At 43.0% G+C, this 24,683-nt stretch overlaps 1 protein-coding gene across 1 annotated transcript; it reads left to right on the forward strand.

The window, feature by feature from the left end:
* Nucleotides 1-11,236: 11,236 nt before the first annotated feature.
* Nucleotides 11,237-20,597, forward strand: LOC103653545 (uncharacterized protein At2g33490). Its single transcript, XM_008680422.3, has 11 exons — nucleotides 11,237-11,653; nucleotides 13,670-13,742; nucleotides 13,840-13,917; nucleotides 17,799-17,860; nucleotides 17,994-18,062; nucleotides 18,381-18,409; nucleotides 18,496-18,703; nucleotides 18,795-19,028; nucleotides 19,216-19,269; nucleotides 19,378-20,275; nucleotides 20,443-20,597. The coding sequence occupies exons 1-11, from the start codon at nucleotides 11,543-11,545 to the stop codon at nucleotides 20,451-20,453; spliced, it is 1,827 nt and encodes a 608-aa protein (XP_008678644.2). The 5' UTR covers nucleotides 11,237-11,542; the 3' UTR covers nucleotides 20,454-20,597.
* The last annotated feature ends 4,086 nt before the right edge of the window (nucleotides 20,598-24,683 follow it).

A 24,683-nucleotide genomic window follows, 5' to 3' on the forward strand; every position in this document is an offset into this window, starting at 1 on the left:
ACCCACAAAATCAGCATCAAAATAACCGCACAAAGACAGAAAGGACGATGAGGAGTACCACAAACCAAACTCAAGAGTGAAACGTAGGTACCTCATAATCTGTTTCACGGCCTTTCTGTGAGATGTGCGTGGGGAAACCTGGAAACGAGCGCACAAACACACTGCGAAGTGTAAGTCTGACCTTGTCACAGTCAAATATAGGAGAGAGCCAATCATGCTCATGTACTCCTTCTAGTCCACGGGTTCGCCATCCTCATTAGTGTCAAGTGTCGTCGAGGTGGACATGGGCATTGAAAGAGGCTTGTCCTCGCCCATGTCGAACTTCTTCAGGACGTCCTTTGTATACTTGCCTTGATGCACAAAGGTCCCGTCTTGAGTCTGCTTGATTTGCAACCCAAGAAAGAAGTTCAGCTCGCCCATCATGGTCATCTCAAATTTCCTGCTCATAAGATCTAAAAATCTAGACACAAGAGCATTAGAAGAACCACAAAAGATGATATCATCCACATAAATCTGGACTAAAAGGGTGTCATTATTATGCTTGAGGAGAAAAAGAGTTTTGTCCACAGAGCCCATTTTAAAACCCTTAGAAAGCAGAAAAGATTTCAAACGCTAATACTAGGCTCTATGGGCTTGTTTCAAACCATACAAAGCTTTTTGGAGTTTAAAAACATGGTTTGAAAACTTGGAACTCTCAAAACTAGGGGGCTGCCTAACATATGCCTCTTCCTCTATATACCCATTCAAAAAGGCACTCTTGGCATCCATTTGAAAAGGCTTAAACACCTTTGAAGCAGCAAAGGCTAAAAGGATCCTAATGGCCTCTAAACAGGCAACAGGGGCAAATGTCTCCTCATAATCAATTCTCTCTTTTTGGCAATACCCTTGGGTAACCAACCTCGCCTTATTTCTCACTACCAAACCATCCTCACCTCTGTTTATTTTTTAAAACCCATTTTGTACCGATGGGATGGCAGTTAGAAGGAGGTGGCTCCAAAACCCAGTTTGGATTAGATAAAGCATGTCCAACATCTCAGGGCTTAAAAGTAGCAACAAAAGCTGAGTGAGCAAAATCAGAAATATGTTGTGACCTAGAGCGAGTGACTCGCTCGTGAAGCTCCCCGATCATCTGCTGAGGTGGATGACGATGCTGAATATGTTGTGGAGCCTCCCTTGAGGAAGTGGCCTCCCCCTCAACAGCAGCTTCAACTCCTCCAATCTCAGTAGGAGCTCGCTCGAGCGGACCCCAAGTGGTCGAAGGAGTGGGGTCGGGTCCGTCAGCCATAGTAGTGGAAGCAGGCTCGACTGGGGGGCGGTGGAGTCGACTCAAGAGCAACCCAATTGGCGTCATCGTGCTCCTCCTCCACAAAGATGGTCTGACCCATATGATCTGGACCTGCAGGCTCAAAGATAGGGGATGGACAAGGTGTAGTCTCATCGAATGTAACCTCACAAGTCTCCATAATGTGGTTAGTGTCTAGGTTAAGAATACGATAAGCATGAAAATGTAATGCATAACCTAGAAAAACCCCATTAGAAGATCATGACTCAAACTTGTCTAGATTACCCTGTTTCAGCACAAAGCATCTACAACCAAACACCCTAAAATGGCTGACCTTGGGTGGTCGTCCAAATCGCAGCTCATAAGAAGTTTTGTTCAAAAAAGCCCGAAGAAAGATGCGATTGGACACATGGCAAGCAGTGTTGATCGCTTCGGCCCAAAAACGCCTAGGAGTCCTATGCTCATCAAGCATCGTCCTGACCATCTCAACAAGGGTCTGATTTTTGCGTTCAACAATACCAGTCTGCTGGGGCACATATGGAGAGGAAAACTGATGCTCGAGTCCCAAAGAAGCACACAAGGTTGCAAACTGAGTATTTTTGAATTCTGTGCCATTGTCACTGCGTATTGCTCTCATGGCATTTTTAGGAAACTCATTTTGCAACCGAAGAATCAAATCTCGAGCATGAGTAAAAACCTCATCCTTCGCCGCCATAAAGAACACCCAAGAGTAGCGAGAGAAGTCATCGACAACCACAAGCTCATACCACTTCCCTCCAAAAGAGCAAACCCTGTCTGGACCAACAATGTCCATATGAAGCAATTCGCCAAGATGCGAGGTCATCACCTTGATGACTAGGGAATGGGAACCGGCAAGCATTTTACCATGACGACAAGGGTGACAGACAAGATCTTTCTCAAATTTTAATTTGGGCAATCCTTGGATGAGGTCAAGTGAGCTCAAACGACACAAAAGATCAAAGCTCAAGTGACCTAGCCTCCTATGCCACTTCCAAAGAGAAGAGGAAGATCTTGCCAGCAAACATCGAGAATGGCCATAAGAATGTGAAAAATCAACACTGAAAACTCGACCAAAAGGGGAAATTTGGCAAATAAGATCCCCACAGGCATCCAAAACCTGAGACAAGGCCATTTTAAAGCGCATTTCATAGTCATGCTTAAGGAGTTGCAAAACTGAAAGCAGATTCGAAACCAAAGAAACATCCTTGAGAACAAAGCTCTCGTTCATCCGAATGGTGCCATGAAAAACAACCTTACCTATTGACTTATCCCCGAATGTGATGTATTCCTTACTAATCACGGGGTCGAGGCTGGAGAACCATTTGGAGCTTCCGGTCATGTGACGCGAACAACCAGAATCTATGAGCCACATGTTCTCCAGGCCTCCGTCCTGCATCAATAGTAAGACATGGGGTGAGCAAATGGCACAACACTGGGGTAAGTAAACTGTGAAGAATACTAGTGTTGCAGCATTTGCCCCTAAAAAGTGTTAGGAAAAACACCAAACATCCCCGGTTCCGAAGGGAAGCGATCACTACAAGAAGGAAACTGTGGTCCGCTGGGAAGTATGAACCAAAGCCTCTGTCACGTGGTCCTTGGCCATATGGCACACGACCAGCATCTTGTCGGGAACGACCACCACATGGTCTCACTGCCTGAGGCCTAGTGGCAAGAGGCAAAACACATCTAGGCCTTGTAGGACATCTCTGAATAGGCTGAGCATGAACACCATGAGAGGGGCGGTTCATGTCCTTCCTGCTCGACTCAGAAACTCGCCACTCATCTCTCTTCCTCCTAAAGTAAAAAGAAGCTAGATGCCCATCCCTCTCACAATACTCACAATGGTACCTCACCTCTCTTTTGGGTAGATTTTGTTTATGGGAGGGGGATTTCTTTTTGGATGGCTGAAGGGCTCTAGGAAAGGAATACTAGAGGTGTCGGGAAGGGTGTCAAGTGTGTTCCTAGGATGGTTAGGTTTTGGTAGCCACACTTGTTTCTGAGGAGGAGCTCTCACAGGCTCATCAATCACACTATCTCTCATAGGGGTGATAGGCTTAGCAGGGTGGTTTTGATAAGCTTGGGAGTGGGTGAAGGTTTCTCTGAAGGTGTCAAACCACTGCACTCACCAACCTTCCCAAAGCGAGCGACACTCCCATCCTTAGCAGCAAAGCCTAACCCCGGTCCGCCAGTTCCCCTCTTGAACTGACTGACCATCATGCTCAACTGGGACTCACTACATGATATCCAACTCAAGACAGATCGAAGGTATGTGTTTTCTTCCTCAGTTATTGTCATGTCGTGTCTGCAGGACTCAAGGGCAGATTGCGAACCCTCACAAAGTGCACATTGCGCAGGTGCAGGGGCACTCACTGTAACACCCCATTCAATCCGTGGACCGAAGGTACTTACTCCTTACAGCTCTCTAGGATCATATATTGTCCCCACAAACCAACACGGGCCTTTTGTGCACACTTTATCCTCACTCATGCGCACCCGAGAAAACTTCTCGGTCAGTCACCCATCCCAAAGTGCTCCAAGTCAAGCACGCTTAACTTGAAGGTTCTTTCGAGATAGGCTTCCGAAAAAGAAGATGCACCTTGTTGGTATGGATACTCTATTAATTATATTAAGCCTTGGGCTAGGATATCACCACCCCAGGGGCCTGGATATCACACTCACTGAGCTAGTCTTCTCAAGAAAAGCTATCCTAGCGTCTCTCTCTGCTAACTCAAACTGCAAGCCAGGACAAACGATACATGCACCCAACAGGATAGTCCTAGATCTCAACTCGTCTCGCTCATCTAACAAGGTGTAGTACTTGGTCTGCAAAGTGGTGATGTTCGACATGTGTAGAGCGCACTCATCACATTCAGTCTCGTCGGACACCATAGCTGAAGCTCTAGCAGACTCAAGTTCCCTAAGCGTGCTCTCGTACTTGGATCTAAACTCTCTCCTCTCACGAGCAGCCTGCCAAAGAAACTTATCCTGACTAGCCAAAGCAGTGTTCAGCTCTTCTATCTCAGCGGTGAGATCATCGGCGGAAGGTAGTACTTCAGAAGTAGTGTCATCGCCGATGTCTTTGTCGTCGCTAGTGCCGACCGCGTCCTCACTAAGTGCCATGGTGCAGAAGCCTCATGCGGTGTCGACGATGAAGCACAGCTCGTTCAGCTTGTCCTCGACCCGCCTCTCAGTCTCCTCGTTGCTCGAGGAAGATACAACATCATCAGAGTTGTGGTCGAGGTCGCTGAGGGAGGTGAGGAAGGCGCACTCCTTGATCTTTGCCTTCTGAAGGTACTTCTTCTTGAGCGCCTCCTTGTCGAATCCTCCCTTGGACTTGTACTTGCTGGAGGAGTACTTGCCCTTGCGCCGACCAGAGTGATGGTTGCACGGGATAGACTCCGATTTGCCCTTCTTGGGGCAGCTGGCAACGAAGTGGTCGGGATCGCCATAGTTGTAGCATCCGTCCTTGGTCCTGCCACGCTGCCGGCTCATACGGTTGTTGTGGAACCATGTGAACCGGCTGGCCACAAGTGCCAGCTTCTCATCCCAAAGGCTCTCCACCTGCTCCTCTGTAATAGACAACAAAGAAGATAGAGCAAACATAGTAGGTGAGAAGTTAGAAGCAGAACCACCTCCAGAGACTAGGGCATGGTGGGTGCACCAGGGTTCTCAATCTTGGCCCGAGTCTGGTGGTCAATCTTTGTGTACTTGAGCTTGCTGAAGAGCTCGTCCACGGTAAGAGTCTAATAGTTGGGCGACTCGATGATTGCCGAGACCTTCACCTACCAAACCCTCCGATCTAGAGCATGTAGTAATTTCAGCACTCTCTCATGACCACTATAGGGTAGATGTGGCTTGTTGGCACACATCTTGTTCACAATTGACTAGAACCTTGACAACATAGAATCAATGGTCTCTCCATCCAACTGTGTGAAGTTCTCGTACTCTCGCCTGTACGTCTCAAACAGTCTGGTCTTCACATGACCGTTGCCCTCATGGAATCTCTCGAGGGTAGACTAGATCTGATGAGCCGTAGTCAGATGTCTAACTCGCTCAAACTCACCAAGAGAGAGACACAAGAACAAAGCATTTCGAGCTTTGTTGTTCTAATCATGGAACTCCATTTGAATTGGAGTGATCCGGTCACTTGTAGCATCGAAATTCGCACCGAGGCAAATTTCCCAAACCCAGTAACTGATGCTCTGAAGATACGCAGACATGCAAATCTTCCAGTACGGGTAATTGGTCCCATCAAAGAACGAGGGTTTGCCAACACCTTGTTTCCATGTCGCCTACATGGATTTCGAACCGATTAGGGAAGAGAAATCCTTAACCGGCTCTGATACCAATTATAGGATCGGTGAGGCGACCAGAGGGGGGGGGGGGTGAATGGGAGCCAATCAGATTTTGCTTCCAAACAATGAAAATGAACACATCAGCGAATGAGTGATCTCATGATTACAAAATGTTCCAAATACTCACATGATACCAGCAAAATAAATGGATCACAAATCAGACACCGAAAAGTCTGAAACTGTCCAATACAATATCGTCAAGAAGTGCAGTTTTCAGCAGTATGAAATTATGTTTTTGAATTCAAAAGTAAACCAAACAAACTCTGATTGAGATGAAATTTTACACACATCTGATAAAATATGTTTCCAAGCTCTCCCCAAATTTTGAGCTCAATCGGACTTGTGAATCAACCGCAGATTTAAAAATACAACCAAAAATTAGGGTTTTGTTGGGGTTTTTCTAGAACGAGTTCAAACTAAGTTTTTCTTAAATTACGACTAAAATCTGCAACAACTAGGTGTATGCAGTGGTACGAAGAGTGCAACTCACCATCAATCAATCCCCAAACAAAATCCTCTCAAAAGAATCAAAGGTTTTTTTTTACCAAAAACACAAGATCAGGGAAAGGGAGAAACCAAGACTATAAAACTTTAGAAATTCCAGCAAGGGTACAAACTGAGATTTGAAGCCAAAGAGACTTGTGGGTCGGACCGGTGACCCTTCCTATGATTAAACTTGAAAATCAAGAACACAGTCGAATTACAAAATCGCTGTGGATCCCTCGGCCCAACTGGTGTCTACCTAGAGAGAAAACTAGGGGCTCTAGAATGAGTGCTCTAAATAAATGGCAGCAAAGAGATACTAAACTAACTAGCCCTCCCCTCTATTAATACAGGGTTTTTCTCACTTTCTAAACTACCCCTATTTACATAGAGCCTATTCACTCCACCGGGGGCGAAATGAACCAACTCCTAGGTTTTCGATACGACGACCACGTCCTTCACACAGAGTTACTTCGCCTTGACGCACCCTCCGCGATCACGCCATGTGCCGCCACCGGTTCCCTTGGAACTGCACCGCTGAGTTTTGAGGCCCAAACTCAGCAAAACCCTCCATCTTTAGCGTTGGGTGGTTTTGAGGCCCAAACCACCAAACCTGCCGTGAGCACCGCACCTCGTGCACGTCCTCCACGATCAGACGCGTGTCCCACCAGTCCTCGACTACGCTGGCAACACAGCCACTCCACCATGTCCTTGCGCAAGTGCATGTCCCAGGTGTCAGCCACCGCGGCTGGTCACCTAGCTGCTCTGATCCGTCAGTCAAGACCCAACACTCGCCCTTCACCGCTCCCGGTCCATCAGCACGAGCCCGCATGACCTTCACCTCAGCTGTCGACCATCGCCCCTGTGCTCCACACCTGCACACCACAAGTCGACCGACATGGTTGCACAAGCATAATCTCACACTCTGGTCAGTCCACTGACTACCCTAGAGTGCTACCCGTTGACAATCACTCATCCTCAACCCGAACCACAAGGGACAAGTCAATCTTGTGTTCGTACGCATAGTAACTACCTAGTGATAATTTTAGGCTAAAATTCATTGATTTTTGTTATTAACGAAAAATTTGATGCTTCAAAAATGCGATAAATTTTTACTTGAATAGAAAATTTTATTTTGACCAAAGAAAATATCATATTTTATATTATGTGTGTATAAATATATAAACTAAAGTTTAGTTCTTGTCATATCAAATGTTTAAATATCAGTTATGAGTATTAAATATAGGCTTAGTTAGGTTTAATAAATTCATCTTGTCTTTTAGTCTTCATCTATCACTACCGGAATTTGGCTCTTTGCCGAGTGCCATATTCTTTGCCGAGTGTTTTATTTCGGTCACTCGGCAAAGAGCTCTTTACCGAGTGCCACGCAAAAAACTCTCGGTAAAAGAAAACACTCGGCGAAGAAGCTCTTTGCCGAGTGTTTTATTTTTGACACTCGGCAAAGAGTTTCTTTGCCGAGTGTCTTTTTTTACACTCGGCAAAGGGCTCTTTGCCGAGTGTCACAAATACAACACTCGGCAAAGAGCTCTTTGCCGAGTGTTTTTTCTCCAACACTAGGCAAAGACAATTTAAAAATCATATTTTAAAGTAGTAAATTAATTCAAATGAAAAAGTTTTCAACTACAAATTTGTATAACTCATCATGATGTACAATTTATATATTGAACATTTCTTCATATGACAAAATAAAAATAAATTTGTTCATAAAACCTATATCTCTCTCGTAGTTTATGAAACTACGAGAGAGACGTATAGAATTTGTGCATATTGTTAGAACCATCATCTGAGATAAACAAATTATCAAACAACCAAAATAAACTTTGTAGATCTTGAGAAGTTATAGAAGTTTATAGTTGACAACTTTTTCATTTGAAGTCATATTGTCAACGAAAACTACGTCTGAATTTAAAAAATTTAAAATTTGAATTTTGAAAACGACTTCGAAAGGAAAAACCACCAACATGAAAGTTGTAGGTATTGAAGAGTTATGAAACTTTGTAGTTGACAATGTTTTAGTTTGAAATCATCTTGTTATGCAAAACTTTGTTTAAATTTTGAAATTTGAATTTTTCAAACTGTCTCGGATGGAAAAACCACCAAAATAAAATTTGTAGGTCTTGAAATGTAATGAAACTTTGTAGTTGACAATTTTTTGATTTGAAATCATCTTATCATTGAAAATTTCGTGTGAAGTTTTTAAATTTAAAATTCAAATTTTATAAACGGTCTCGGATGTAGAAACTATTAAAATAAAACTTTTAGATCTCAAAAAGTTATGCAACTTTATAGTTGGTCACATTTTCAAATGAACTCATTTAGTGCCTTAAATAATTAAATTACTCTCGATTTGTTATAGTACATGGGGAATGAAAACGTAATATAAACATAATTGGTGTAGTAGTATAGTGGTATAGGATGGAATGCGCGAGAGAGAGGTTGCGAGTTCGAATCTCACCATTTACAAAACATATAAGTTTGATTCAAAATAATAGTGAAAAATGATAGGGCAACGGGTAAGGTAATAGGGTAGGGTTGGAGAGTTGTTCCTAGAATTTAAAAAATGTTTTGCTGTTTTTTTTAATTTTTTCGATTCTTAATTTGCCGAGTGTTTTTCTTTGCCGAGTGCTTTTTGACACTCGGCAAAGTCTTTGCCGAGTGTCCGAAAAAAACACTCGGCAAAGAACCCTTTGCCGATGAAATCTTTGTCGAGTGTTCTTTGCCGAGTGTTACACTCGGCAAAGCCTTTGCCGAGTGTAAAATAGCCTTTGCCGAGTGTCTTAGACACTCGGCAAAGAACGCGATTCCGGTAGTGTATGTTATTAGTTTTATAACTAGACAATATTTAATATATACACGTATAAATTATTTAGATATTTGATGTAACATAGACTAAACTTTATATGGGCTGAACCAAACACTCCTTTAGTAACTGTTGGTGATTCCAACCGGCACTAATGTCAATGATTTAGTACTAGTTGAAGACACCAAGTACTAATATTCTTGATTTATAAACCCTCTCCTTTTAGCTCGTGTGAAGAACATAGTCTAGCTCTCTATTTATGTCGCTATAAGCTTAAAGTGGTGAAGTGTTGTGCAAATTTTTCAAGAATTTGTTAAAATTTTCATTCATTTAAGTGCGAAAAAGTCAGCAAGTTCGTCCTCCTATATAGTGAAGTTGAAATAGTTATTTTTTGTTTAGGTTTTTTGATATTTGTGGTTTATATAATTTAGGGAAAAATTAGTATGTTCGTCCTCTAATATGTGTAGAAATATGAATGAATGTAATAGAAATTAGTAGTAAACTAGATTGGAGCTTTGTTCATTTGCTAAATAAGTTTGAAATAGTGTTGTTGTGTAATATTTTTAAATTGTTTGAGTTAATTGTCTCATATGTTGTGTATTACACATGAAGGTAATTTAATTCTCTCATAGGTTCATGTCGTGATAAGCTTCAAAGAGAGGAGGTACTATACAATTTATTTTCGAAGAATTTGTTGAAGATTTCACTCATTTAAGTGTGAAAAACGTTAGCAAGTTCATCCTCTCATATAATATAGTTGAAATAGTTATTTATTTGTTAAGATTCCTTGAATTTTATGGTCGATTGTGTCATATGTTTATGAAAGATAGCATTAATAATGTCTTATACAAATAATACAGATGAGTCGTAAATGGATGTATAACATGAATCAACGCTCTGAAGAATATGAAGGACTGGTGAGGCCACCAGTGGGGGTGAATGGGAGCCATTACAAATTCTCGAACTGCGAGAACGACACTTGTGACTTGATTCCCAAAACTCAAACCAAAATCCTCTAAGGACTCAAAATAGCAGATCAGAGTACAATGCAAACCAGTGTCATTTGAATGTACCAAAAGCCTGAAGAATGCCCAACCAAACTCTCTGCAAAAATTCAGTAATAGAATAGCAGGAATGGTTGAGCAGTAGTGCTGCGCTCATGGCCGGCAGTGCTGGGCACGCTAAAATGCCCATAAAATTCTCAAACTTCACAGAAAGTTTGCGCGGGGGAAAGAAGATGATTCTTGAAGTATCAACCTGAGCAACTCAAAAATCAAAGCGTAGATTGAAAATCCCGTTTTGGTTGGGGTTTTCTAGAAACAGGTTCAAACTTAGTTCTTCTTAAATCACGACCAAGAACTGTGATGTCGGCACCAAGATTGGCAGCCGCCTCGGCCCGTGCTATGGCTTCGACTAGGGGTGGGTCTTCAGTGTCTCTAGCCGTGGCGACCAGCGCAAGGAGAAGCTCGAGAGCGAGCTCAACGGATACAGGGTGCGGAAACCCTACCCATTATACCCTTCCTAGGAGTACTCCACAAAACAAAAATTTTAACTTACAAGTCAGAATTTGTGTTTCATGAAAATTAGCACCAGTTGATGACATACTCCATACATCCCAAAATAATTGTCGTTCTTGAGGTGTCAATCATTTTTAACTTTGATCAAATATATATTAATATTTGTTATATAATTAGTATCATTAGATAGATGTTTGAATCTATTTTAGGAAATTATTGACACGTTGTGATGTGTATGGGTGGCCTAGGGTAGTGGGTTGTGGAGCAAGGTAGTTGGTTGTTGAGCAAGCGAGACTAGCAGATATTTTGCAAGGTTTAGGAGAAACACTATATTTATATTCACAGTCATCAAAATTGTGTAACTTACTCGATTGTAGATGATGGATGTTAGAAATAAGGATACAATATATATGGCTAATGTTCAATTACGTTGTATTCCATTCTTGTATAAACTTGCTAGCTACTATTTGCATCCTAGCCGTTGTACACATTTTTATGTTTTTTTTAACTCCTATTTCGCTCTCTCTCACCTGTTTTTTATTTCATGCTATATACCATTGAACATAATGACAAACAATCAAAAGTGCATTATCCGGTTGTCGAACATTTTGTAACTAGTGAGAGAATTAAAAGTTGGAGCAGCTTGTCGAAATTTGGCAAATGAGAGGAGCAGGCAGCAGCCGGTCTCCCGCGCGATTGCAGTCTCATGGTCAAGGTCAACCGTGCCGATATGGGTGTCCCTGTTCCTCCGACCTCCATTCGCGATTAAACAAAGCAGCGTCAGCTTCTATTATAAGTAGCGGGAAGAGAGATTGATACCTTCCGAACTCCCTCTCCCTCGTAGCCCCAAGTGGCCAGCTAATTTTAGCCGAGGCTCCAACTCCAAGGCAACGGACGCACAGAGGATCAGGAAGGAAGAAGGGGTCGCAGCCACAAGGGTGCTTTCCAAATCCACGGCTAGCTTACGCTTACGGAAAGATCATAGGGGCTTACTCGGAGCAAGGAGGCGCCTGTTTGCAACGACGAACGCGAGATTAGAGGGAGAAACCAAACGCCGCAGGGGATGAAGTCGCCGTTGCGCAGGCTCAGGGGCTTCGGCCACCACCACCCCAAGGAGCGGAGGGGGCACCAGCCGCCGCCGGCCAAGCTCGACGAGCTCGTCTGCGCCGCCCATGTTCGTACCATTCATTCCCCACCTCCACCCTTTTTTTCCCTATTGGAATTTCTACCGGGCGATTGGGATTCCACGGCCTATTTTTGTGTGCCGTTCTTGAGGTGAGTGGATCCTGTTCGGGTTTCGTTTTGCCGGGAATGATGAAACTATCTAGTTTTTGTAATAGAAGCGCGGTGGAAAGGTAGAACACGGAGACCCATATAGTTTTGATTACAAAACCTGCATTTCATGCTACCTCAAACTATCTAGCTAGTTTTGTAGCACCAAGATATTGTCCCAACTGCATTTTGATTACAAAAACTGCATTTCATACGTAGATTTTGCCGAGGAAAGAAGGTGTTGAACACTAAAAATTGTAGCACTGATACTATCAGACGGTCCGTGGGTGGTAGGCAAGCACAGACAAGCTAAGTCCGTGTCTAGCGAGGGATGGTAATAGATTACAATCAAAATGTTGCTTCACAATAAGCTATGATCTTTAATTAATTTTAATTCAAAAATTAATAGGAATAGAGCTCGTTCCTAATTCGATTCGATCCTTAAATTTTATAGTGTAAAATCTAAAGTCCATTATCACCATTAGGTCGGGCTTGGTACTTCGGACCGTTCAAGATTAGATGAATTCAAGCGAGAGTCCTGATTTGTTGTGATATCCTTCCTATTTTTTGTGATATTTTGTTCAACTTCTCTCAGACCTCCTCGCTACGAATATAAATGGGTACGGCCGATTGATGCACACACAATCTAATCAAACCAATATATTTACATTACTTACCTTCATGCTTTAGATCTTGATATAGCGTAGCATTAGTTGTAGTTCATCAATCTCAATTTTCTACTCTGTTTGGCTCTATATTGTCTAAAGGCGCTTTGTGTAGTCTGTCGATCCCGAAACAACCCTATGATATCTGCTCCCTGATGGAGTCACTCTCGAGAGATGAGATCTAGGTTTACCGAGACCTCTGTGCGCGCCACGGATGGTCCGGCGCCCTACCGCGGACCTTCCGACACCATGTGAAGTCGAGCTCAAGGTCCTACACGTCGCGTGAAGAATCTAGGGTTCGTTAGTATTTGGTCCAAAAAATGCCAACAGAAAGGATGCGGGCATGTCTGGGTAGTGAAGAGGAGGAATGGCCGGGAAAGAAGAAACACTCGTGAAGAAGGAAAATAAAAAAATTGAATGTAACCAGCGGTACAGTGAGGAATTTTGTCCAGCTACGTACATCAAACATAATTTGATAGAGCACTCTTGAAAAACTTTACCAAAACGATGAATCTAGCCGCTAGATTCACTATTTCGTTGGATATAGTAAATTTAAACAGTTTGACTAGTTTTTTGTGCAAGAAAAATATAATTAATCTGTAGTTGTTGGAGTTGTTCCAAATGTACCTGGCCTTTTGGGGCTTGTTCTCGCTGGTCAAAGTCTTCACGAGGAAACGTCCATCCGAGAAAGTTGCTGTAGAAACATATCAGCCATCTAACGTGATCTTGACCGGGGAGGAGAGGAATGGCTTATATATTATTTGGATAATACATATCAACAAGGGTTTTTCCGTCGTATGAACGCTTTGCTATGCCACACGACGCATTTGCTCCGACGCTATGCTCTTTGGACTTGTGACCATAACGATGCAGAATATATAAGAAATGTCTAGTGCTTGCTCATTCATATAGGATTGAGACGGATGTTTACCAAATCTTACATTCTGAACGTATCACTCCTAAAGATTGGGATCATAGACAGTTTGTTGCTAGCACGAAGCTAAAATGAGCAAGTGTCTGTACGCTGTTAAATATAAAACACAAAGATATGTATGATGTGTTGGCTAGGTGAGTGTGAATGTGGATTTAAAACCAACAATCATGGTTTGAATCCCCATTTATACATAATTTTAATATTTTTACTATTTAAATGAGAAACTGTAGAGAAACGAGGTCAAGAGGTGGACAACTAATCATCCTTTTGTCGGTTGTTCGTTACTGACTCTGAAGTAGGGCTCTCAACTTCTCTGCAGGAGGTGGAAGACATGAGAAACTGCTATGATGGCTTGATTTCAGCTGCAGCCGCTACAACAAATAGTGTATATGGTACTGATGACGGCCTTATTTCAGATGTTAAATTACTTGCAATATTATTATTCAGTTGTATCCATGTTTGTAACCGAGTGCTTGTTGGCCAATGCAGAGTTTTCTGAGGCTCTTGAAGAACTGGGAGGCTGCTTTCTCGCAAAAACTGCACTAAATGGTGATGACGATGATAGTGGTAAGCACATGCAAATTTACGGTGTAAAACATATACTCCCTCCGTCCTAAAATAGTAGTCGTTTTATCTCTTGATTTTTATGTCCACGTTCATATGAATGATTATGAACCTAGACATGACTAGGACATCCTCCACTGTTACCGGTTGGCAAAGACGTAATTAGCTCAGTTGGCCCAATTGCGTAATTGGCCAGTTAGCTCAATTGTAGTTGGACGGCGACCGTGTGAGCCTCAGAATTATACCACCTCACTTAACTTAGGAGGAGTAAGTCACTTTAAAAGGGAGAGTCATCCTTCCCCCATTGGACTAGTTTTTTGGGGGCGATTGAGCCTTTCTCTGAGTTGGGTGTGCTTAATGAACTGTTGGGCTTCGGGCAACCCTAATTTGTTGGACCTCGACCAATCTCACCTGGGCTGGGTGTATCAACATATATATAGAATAATTACATTAATTATTGTATGAATCTAGTAAAAAGACAAAACGAATTTTAATTTGGTACGGAGGGAGTATATGCTAAGCTGTTAGAGGTATATTTTTAGAAGCATAACTTGCTAAGCTATCATGGAAATTTACTGAATAAGACAAACTTTTTATGCATTCCTAATAAGTATTCATATAAAACTACACTACAAGTTCTTTCTCTTGAATATAACGTAAGATGATGGTGCCATTTCTAGGTGTACCCTTTGTCATATTTGGACCAAAATAATCAAATCTTTATGCAGTTGGTTTTATTATGTTTCATGTTCATGATACAACTTCGTTTTTTTTAGCCTGAAATTTCCAGTTGAGATCCCATAATCTATTTGCTATGGTGTTTATCCATGGAGTTACTGCTACCCTCCATCCTTTTTTCAATGACTTTTTGGCATGCGTGTCAAAACTCTCTAAAATCTCGGAACAAATATTCTTGAAAATCATGTTTCATATTTTCCAAACTATACTTTTTAAATTGTCTTAATGTGAAAATCATAAAAGGAAATTGTGTCTGGGGAAAATGAAACGTACTTCTATTATTTTTTCTCTTTTTTTTGAACGAAAACGGCAGGAGCTCTACCCATCATTTAAGGGGAAAGAGTTTAGAGAGTACAAACAACGGTCTGAGACCAGACAAGCCACACCCGAGCACACTCAAAGGGAGGCTAAGCCCCACACCCTAAATCCTCCAGGCTAGCCGGAAGCAGCTACATGAAAATTACATGGGAAGCAAAGCCCGCCTAGATTGTGAAACATCTTCTTTAATTCTTAAGGCGACTTGGATCGAGGGAAGGGCGACGCTTTCGAAAATCCTACGATTCCTCTTCTAGAGGTTCCGCATTGTTTAAATCACGATTCCATTGAAGGCGTGTTTCTGATTTTTTGGTAGTGGGGGAGTCGCAGCTTCCCACCACTCCCGAATGTTGGTGGCGGAAGCAAGGTCAGACTGGGCAGGGAGGATTACACCTTCCCAAGCCAGGATTTGTCTCCACACCGCACGGGCGAAAGGACAATGTAGACACAGGTGAATACCAGTCTCAAGGGTTCCATTGCAGAAGGCACAAGACGGCTGATGAGGCCACCCACGGGTGGTGAGATTGTTGGCCGCGAGGAGTTTTTCCTGTAGGAGAATCCAAGCAAAAATTTTGCATTTTGGTTCTGCGCGTGCCTTCCAGACAAGGTTAGCATTAAGGTGACTGTACGAGCCAATGAACTGTGCTCTGTAGGCCGATTTAACTGAGAAGATACCATCAGGAGACCGATTCCAGGCAATGGTATCCGGTGAGTCAGGTTGCAGCTGGAAATACCAGAGTCTAGTCCAAAGAGAGACAAACTCCACAATCTGAACAGTGGAAGTGATCCTACTTCTTAGTGTTTTGATCCAATGTTGTCCGCTAAGTTCGTGGGCAATCAAATTGTTCTTTCTCGGGATTAGGTCGAAGAGGTGCGGGGCTATATTCCTTGGAGCCATGCCATCGAGCCAACTATCGTGCCAGAACTTGGCCGTCTTACCATCCCCAATTGTGACAGTAGTGGAGGCGCTAAAGAGCAATCTGTCAACCCGGTTACAAGGCACTTCGAAACCTTTCCAAGGGTGATCGTCTCTCGTCCATTCCTTCCAAAGCCAGCAAAGGCGAAGGGCACGTCCGAACTTGTCAAGGTTGAGAACGCCCAAGCCGTCGAGGGCTTTGGGCTTGCAAACTAGTGGCCATGCGACGAGGCAGTAACCACCATTTGACTCGGCCTTCCCTTTCCAAAGAAAGGAGCGACGGATCCTGTCAATACGTTTGCATGCCCAAACCGCGAGGGGAAAAGCCGATAAGTGGTAGGTGGGCATGGAGGATAGAACAGAAGATACGAGCGTGAGCCGGCCAGCTCGGTTTAGAAGATTTCCTTTCCATCCTGCCAGACGGTTGCCAATTTTTTCAATGAGTGGTTGGATGTGGATTTTCTGAAGTGGTCGGGTATGGAGTAGGAGACCTAGGTAACGACAGGGGAAATTCCCTCGAGTCCCGTGGAACGACTGGAGCACATGATCAAGGTCGATGTCTTCACACCAGATCGGGTGGATGGAGCTCTTTTCAAGGTTAGTAACCAAGCCCGAGGAGCATCCAAAGGCGTGTAGGATGTCTTTGACCGCCACAATTTCATCCCTAGAGGGTTGATGAAGATAGCAGCATCATCAGCATAAAGAGACGTCCTAAGATTGGGTGTGTTCAGCGGAAGGGGGGAGAGGATTCCTTGTCGGGTTGCCAGCTCAAGGATGCGATGCACCGGGTCAATGGCGAGAATGAACAACATAGGGGAGAGGGGGTCTCCCTGCCTCACCCCGCTCCTGTGCAGGATACCTGACCCTTGGGAGCCGTTGAACAGAGCCCTGAAAGAGGTCGTACCGAACAGGATGGAGATCCACTCACGCCAGCGTGGCCCAAATCCCATGTCCTGTAGGACTTCTAGGAGATATCCCCAGTTCACAGAGTCGAAGGCCTTCTGGATGTCGAGCTTCAGGAAGAGCGCCGACTTTTTTTGCTTATGTAGCCTCCTGACCACGTTTTGAACATACAAGAAGTTGTCTTGAATGCACCTTTTCCTAATGAATGTAGACAGGGATTTGGAGGCTAAATTGTTCAGGAAGGGGGCCAGCCGATTAGCAAGTAATTTGGAGAAGATTTTTGCTATGCTATGGATCAAGCTAATAGGGCGGTAGTCTCCCACTGACTTAGCATCTGGCTTCTTTGGAATGAGCACGATATTCGCAGAGTTCAGGAACTTGAATTCAGCTCCATTCATGGCATGGAGTTGGTCAAGGCCTCCAACACATCCACCTTGATGATGTCCCAGCACTCCTTGAAGAAAATTCCTGTAAAACCGTCTGGCCCTGGGGCCTTATCGCTTGCATGGAGAAGATGGTTTCCTTCACCTCATCCAAGGAGAACGACGCTTCCAAGGCCGAGAGATCGTGTCGCGGTAAGGCCAACGCCAACCAGTTGAGGGTGAGCTCTCTGGGTGGGGTTGTCCCCAGATGTGACTTGAAATGGTCATAAATAATTTTTTCTTTGTCATTATGGGCCACTGCCAGATTTCCAATGGTGGCCTGCAGGTATTGGATATAGTTCTTCCTCACTCTGGAGCTGGCAGTGAGATGAAAGAATTTAGTGTTTGCATCGCCTAATCGAATGCGGGTAAGTCGGGCCCGTTGGCGAATCCTCGATTTCTCAATTACCACCAGTCCAAGGGAGCGGGCCTTGAGCACCTTCAGGAAGTCCAATTCTTCTGACATGAGGATTAACTCTTTAGTAATTGCAAGCTGCAGTTTCGTGTCTCCAACCTTGATTCTGCGCCACGCCTTGATGTCTTTTGCAGTGCGTGAAAACTGTTGTTTAATAATTTTCTCTTATCTGCAGGTAGAGTGCTGATGATGCTGGGAAAGGTCCAATTTGAATTACAAAAGTTTGTTGATTCTTATGTAAGTTATATGTTTTGTATTATGTGACATTTTGAGTTGTGTATGAAAGTTCTTGAAACAATTATAACTCCTCTTAGATGTTCCTAATGCTTAGAACATGTGACACTGACATGCTTATACACTGGTTATCCAGCGGTCAAATATCATTTATACTATCACAACCCCATCAGAGTCTCTTCTCAAGGAGCTACAGACGGTAGAGGTTAGATCTATGAAATTTATCATTAAATTCCTACGAATTTGTATCATGATTGTTACCAAATTTATAGTAGTTTTTACAAGATTGTTGACCATGACTTGGAGGATATATTTGGTGATTAAGGGGAAATAAAGCACTCAGCCCCTGTATTGAAGAGGGATTTGCTTTGATAGCTATTGTATTTACGACAGACTTGATAACAAAATACACAAGATCCAATAGTTCAATCCAAATCCCCAAATATGCCCTTAGTTTATTTCGTTTTTAGTCCTTCAAGATCTTGACAAGCTATACATTTTGTTTTCTTTCATAACATTGCAGGAAATGAAGCAGCAATGCGACATGAAAAGGTATATGAAGCTAAGAGGGCATATTGCAGAGACATATGAAGCTATGAGTGCATCTTTCATAATATATTTTTTTTCTTTCATCACAGAGAGGCGTATGAAGCTACGAGGGCATCCTATAGAGAAAAAGGAAGGTCAAGGCATTCCAAAACTGAAACATACTCTGCAGAACAACTGCAAAGTGCTCTCGCTGAGTACCAAGAAGATGCAGCGCTGTTCATATTTCGCTTAAAATCATTGAGGCAAGGGCAATTCCATAGCCTTTTAACACAGGCTTCTCGCCATCATGCTGCTCAGGTAGGCTAATCCTTCCTCCATAACACTGTCAGTTGGCCCAAAGATTGGTTGAATACATAACCTAACTATCACACTGTTCTTTGGACTGTAGTTAAGCTTTTTCAGGAGAGGGCTGAAGTGTCTTGAGGCACTCGAACCCCATGTAAAAGCTATAGCTGAGAGACAGCACATTGACTACCAGTTCAGTGGTCTTGAGGATGATGAATCTGACAATGATGATTACAGCTCCGACCAGGATGATTGCAGCGAAGACGGAGAGCTTAGTTTCGACTATGAAATAAATGACAAGGACCAAGATTTTCTTGCTTCAGGAGGTTCGATGGATGTAAGTTTCATGATTCATATTTTGCTGTCCTCTTTATGCAACTAGCTCCCGCTCACCTAGATGTGACCATAGGTTAATGTTGTCCAGTTCAGTGGTCTCGAATGTAATGGTTTATTATTTTTGTTTTTTCCTGATCTGTGTGGAGAAATTAATGCCAAGGATGCATTGTCTTTCTTTTTGTTCACAGTTAGATAAAAGAGATGTGAAGAATTCCCCGCAGCCAGTAAAAGAAAGCATGCAGGTATGGTTCCACTTAGTGCATAGAATACTAGAATTTCTTAACTAGTTATTCTCATCTACATGGGCATATTCTTATAATATAATGATGTTTCTGCCTTCTCATCTACAGGAAGAGGTCAAACAAACCAAGGGAAATGTTTTGACTCCACGAGTGAAGCCAGAGTTGAATGCACACTCAGGCAATTTACAGGATCCATCTGAGAGATTATGGCAAATGAAGCCATCTTCAGCCAAGCATTCGTACAAACTTCCAATGCCAGTTGATGACAAGCAGGATCCCAGACCAGTAGGTGCTCCCAGATCACATCATTCCCAGCAGTTGGAAAGTAAGCCTCGTGTCTCGATGAATCCGTGGCACTCATCTCCACTGACGAAAGACTTCAGGCCGGGTGGCCATGTGAAAACGGTATCGAGTACGGAGGCGACATCGACGTTCTCCCAGTCGGTTTCTGGCTACAAGAAGACGAAGAGGGAGTCTTGGTCTGGTCCAATACCAAGCAGACCAGGGCTAAGCAAGCCATCTTCTCTGAACGGCCACAGGTCACCACCCATGGCACATCTTGTGACGCCAGGAAATCTACAGTGCCACTCTCGGCAGCCATCCGTGTCCCCAAAAGTCTCCCCCAAGATGCTGCCACATCCAACGAGATCACCAACGATCAGTGAGCTGCATGAGCTGCCTAGGCCTCCAGCAAACGTGGAGTCCCTCAGGCCTTCTGGTTTGATCGGTTACTCTGGTCCTCTGGTACCCAAGCGTCAGACTGAAATGCCTGCAGCATCACAAACCCCCTCGCCACTTCCGCTGCCGCCCGCTACCCTCACTCGCAGCTATTCCATACCCTCGAATAGCCAGAGGATACCAATCATCACTGTGGACAGACTGTTGGAGGCTAGAAATAGCAGGGACGGCAGTGACAACTCTTCCCCACCACTTACTCCGTTGTCACTGGCTGATTTGTCCCAACAGCAAGGAACAAAAACAAGTACAAGTCGCACAAGGATAAAGGGTAAGTAATTATGGGATGATGGTGTATTTTCCATCGCCTTTTGTTCCTAAATATCTTGCTTGCTTAAATTCAGATTTCAGTTCCAATTGTTATGCAGAGAAGCTAGTTGCAGATGATGTGTTGACAATTGTGATGAACCTTCTAACAATCTTCTCTTTTCCTTGCAGGAGCCTTGTGACAGAGAGCAACCAAATGCAGACTAATCTTAGTTGATTTTGCAAGTAGTGACGTATTGTAAATTCATATTCATGATATTCTTTCATTCACCATCTTTGTTGCAAAGGAAAAGGATGGAAAAGTAATATATACTTTGGTTACATAATGCAAGAATAAAAGTCCTTTGTTCCTTCAATCTATCCAATGGATAGAAAGGAGGAATAATATCATGATCATAGACATTTCAATAATACAATTGAAATGCTCGAGAAAGATCATTACTGGTGTGTTTCCTTTATTATTCTTTCCTGACTACAAATAATTACAGGTATACCATCGAGAGCTGAGATAGTGATGCGAAGATAAAGAGAAAACATAGCTTCAGAGATACGATAATCTTAATCTCCCAGAAGGGGCCCCTGTATCCATGGCACTGTACCTCTATATATAGTGACGAGTCGGATACAACTTTGTATAAAATTATAATCATGCCCCCAACCCTTATACCTGGAAGCTATAAGATTGTCTAACGACATCACCATCTTTTCCTTCATAGACGTGCTGATCAAGTCTCTAGGTTCTTCCTTCGTCATAGTCAGTTCACCGCTTCACGCCCAGACCATGAAGTTTAAGCTCTTAGCTTCACCTTCATCTATGACATCGAGATGAAGGTCCAAAATGAAGTGGTCTTCATTTTTCCTTCAGAACACCTAAAATAGAATTAGAGATAATTAACAACTTAATGTTTTGAGGACCTTCGGCAAGAGAAGACCTCCAACAGGTGATCACATAAGATCACTCTCTCCACTAAATTGAGTGCTCACATAAGAACTTTAGCCCTTTGATCTGGCCGAACCACTTCGCATGAGCAACACTTGAATTTTGAGTATAGGGCAAAGAAATTTTTTATACCCTAAAACTCAGGGTGTTACAGTAACCTACTACTCAAACACCGGTAGCGTATCCACTGAGTCGTTCTGAAAACTGGTTCTTCCAATGTCTTCCTCTTTGGAACTTCAGAAGGAAGCCCTATTACACCAAGTTAGACGGTCTATTTGTTATCTCATCAAGAAAACATCATGATATCTTGAGACAAAAGGCAAAGGTCAATTGAGGGTATGGTTACGTACCAACATTTTTAGGTCGAAAGTCGGGGTAGTTCTTGTTTAGATAATCCTCGATTTCCCACGTGGCTTCTTCCTCGGTGTGATTACTCCACTGGATCTTATACATGTGGCAGAACCGCCCGAATTATTCCAGCTTAAGTGCCTAAGTCACGCCTCAGGGGCCGTAACACACTTAAATCGGAATAACTCGTCAGTCCCTCAGATCTAGTCTGATAGAGCCACTTAACCAGGATCAAATACCACAAACTCACTCGAAGGTGAGTCACAGAAGAAATACAATAAAACAGGAAAACCTCAAATTAAAGTACTGAGTTATTACATAAATCGGAGTTTCTCAAGTAAACTGAAATAGTTCATAAGATAGATTTGCAGCGGATAATCGATGTCGTCAAAGCGAGGAATAGGGCAAGGCCTAGCCCACTACTCCTCCTGCTCCTCTCCTGCCGGAGCAGCATCCCACTCGACCGTCCAACCCGGTGGCAGGGTTGTGGGCCAAATTACACCATCAACCATATCCTGTATCGTACCTACAAAAATTATGCCACAAGCAAGGCTGAGTATACTAATACTCAGCTAGACTTACCCGGTGTGAGGATACTACTCCTCTACCTCTAGACCATGCAACTGTTTGGCTGGGGGGTTTGATTTGCCAAAAGCACTAGCTGAGTCTAAAATTATTTTTTAGCTTTTCAAATTCTAGCATCATTATCTTAGCTAAATTTGCTCCTTCTAAGCATATATGGTAACAAGCATTTAATACAATCAACAAGTTATCTCATGTAAACCTCATTTCACTTCTTACTCAATGTAGTACAAGGGGTCAAGCAGTCTCATTAGCCGCGAGAAGCAGACGATTCGAATCGAGTTTTAAACCTTGCAAGGTAAACCTAAACACACGACATGTAGGGGCACTTTGTCCCCACACATATCAACCGTCCCCATCGATTCCCCGTTCGCGGCCAGGGCTCACCGCCTTGGCATACAATGCTCCACTGACCCCGGCTGTCGCTGTGCAGTGACCGCACTTGTACCCACTATAGCTAGCATGGGAGACCCAGTCTCAAGACGAGTGAGGAGAAAAGTCCGCGCCCGGCTTCACTCAGGTACTAGGTTTACCGGTTACCATATTTCCCGACATGTGTTTAGTACGTTCAAACGCTTGACTCAGGTATCCACACATTAATCCTTAATTCCTTTTCCCGTCTTATGGACAAGGCATCCACCCTGAATCCAAGTCCATAGACCATCATAGATCCTGTTATCAAGATGATTACAATCAATTCCTGACCTCGCGCGAGTACTAGAAAAATCATTCAACTTCTACCGAGATCCTGATTAGCATAACAGCTACTCGACCTAGCATACTAGTATCCATCTCAAAAAGGAATCCTGAGTTCATGCAACTAAAGGTTTTAAGCAATTCCTACACTTAAGTGCGCATTACAAGCCTACAAACATTAAGTGTAGTAAAGTAGCATATATAAACGGTTATGCATAAAACCGGGGCTTGCCTTCAATTGCTGGGGCTGTGGGGAGATCCTCGATGGCAGTCTTGGGAGCTTGCTCCTGGTCTTCCTCGTGGACAGCTCCTTGCTCAGGGATGAGCACGCTCCGTCAGCGAGATTGCAATCTAATGAATGCAATGAGTAAGATACATGCATGGTATGATATGCAATTTAGCAATTAAAATTTGATGGGGGATGATCAATTTAATAAGGTAGAGCTTAATCTTACTACTGAAGATTTTTGTGGTACACTTAGCAAATTAGGGTCAAGCTTGGTTAAGCTAATTGGTAAGTTCATTTTGGATGTTCCATTGATTTTATTTTCAGTGTCTTAGTGAGAGTTTATTAAGATTCCTGGCTGAATTTATTGGAGTGGGATTTATTATTCCCTCTCTTTTTTCTATTGCTTTTATGCTTTTAAGGCGGGTTTGAACTACAAGATAGCTTAATATATTTCCAAAAATTCTGAAAAAATTACAGTGGCTTCTTACTGGTGTATAAGTCTCTGTCGCAAAATTTGGGGCTTAAAAAGTCAGTGGTTCTCTCTGTATAAAATTATCAAATATTAGGGCAGAGGGGGTGTTTTGAACTACAACCTTCTTTTAACAGGGGGTATTTTCCAAGACTTATTTTTGCTGGCATTTGGATGTTATAATATGACTTGGTACAAATTTTCAGCCACTAATACTTATTAGTTATTTTAGTATGATTTTCTAAAGTTTCTAGCCAAATGGGTGCTTTCTACTACCACTATATTTGAAATATATCAAACAACAGATTTCTAATTTTTCCTATCTTCTTCTTTGTGCAAGAGCAATCATTCTGAAAATTGGTAGCTTTTTGCTTAAGGGAAAGGTGGTAGGAATTTCTTGAACTAAATGACCTTTTTCATGAAGTAGGGGCAATGTGTATTATTTTGTAGTTTTCAATTGGGTTTTGCATTTTTCTCTGGTGGCCTTCTTCATTATTAATCTGGTAAAAAATTATTTGTCCACTATTGCACACTTTTTGGCTTGCTTATGATTTAATTGAACTATGGCTCAACATCAAGTTCTATTTGTTTACCCTACTTAAAATGTTGGACTGGGGTGTTTATCATTTTTGTTGTGGTGTCCTAGTGGTTACAAGTCCAATGGAGTTTTCTTAACAATTTTGAAATTGTTTTCATAATTCTAATAATTGTCTTTCTAGTTTGATTAGTGCCTAATAAAACATTTTACCTTGAATTTGTTCTGGACTAGGGTTCCTTTTATTTTTCTTAGGTTCTTCATTACTTAAGTGAACGAGGAATCCGACCTGCTCACGGCACCATAATCCAATTGAATGGGTCAGGGAGCTTTGCTAGAGACCAAGGAAGGTAAGCGCGCGAGGAATTTGAGAATGGCTCACCGGATTGCTCGGTCTACGCGCGGCCGCGGGCGACCGAAGTCTTGCGAGGACAATCTCGGGTCTCCGGTGAAGTTCTGTCGGGTCCGAGGACTTGGAAAGCTTCACGGGCTACCGGCGAAGCTAACCGAGTGACTGGCACGGCTTGGAAGTGACTGGAGGGAGCTGGTTGTAGTGGCCGAGGCTCGGGTGGTGATGGCGGGCGGTGGCGCGGCGTGCTCAAGGCGAAGTCCG

This window comes from Zea mays, chromosome 4 (assembly GCF_902167145.1).
Source record: "Zea mays cultivar B73 chromosome 4, Zm-B73-REFERENCE-NAM-5.0, whole genome shotgun sequence".
In the NCBI taxonomy this organism is placed as follows: domain Eukaryota; kingdom Viridiplantae; phylum Streptophyta; class Magnoliopsida; order Poales; family Poaceae; genus Zea; species Zea mays.

What these genes read in the sequence shown, in the direction of transcription:
- LOC103653545 (XM_008680422.3), top strand. Translation starts at nt 11,543, where the DNA reads ATGAAGTCGCCGTTGCGCAGGCTCAGGGGCTTCGGCCACCACCACCCC. An exon ending in AAAAGTTTGTTGATTCTTAT is followed by an intron (nt 17,861 to 17,993) that starts GTAAGTTATATG and finishes CTGGTTATCCAG; the next exon opens with CGGTCAAATATCATTTATAC. An exon ending in CTCGCCATCATGCTGCTCAG is followed by an intron (nt 18,704 to 18,794) that starts GTAGGCTAATCC and finishes TTTGGACTGTAG; the next exon opens with TTAAGCTTTTTCAGGAGAGG.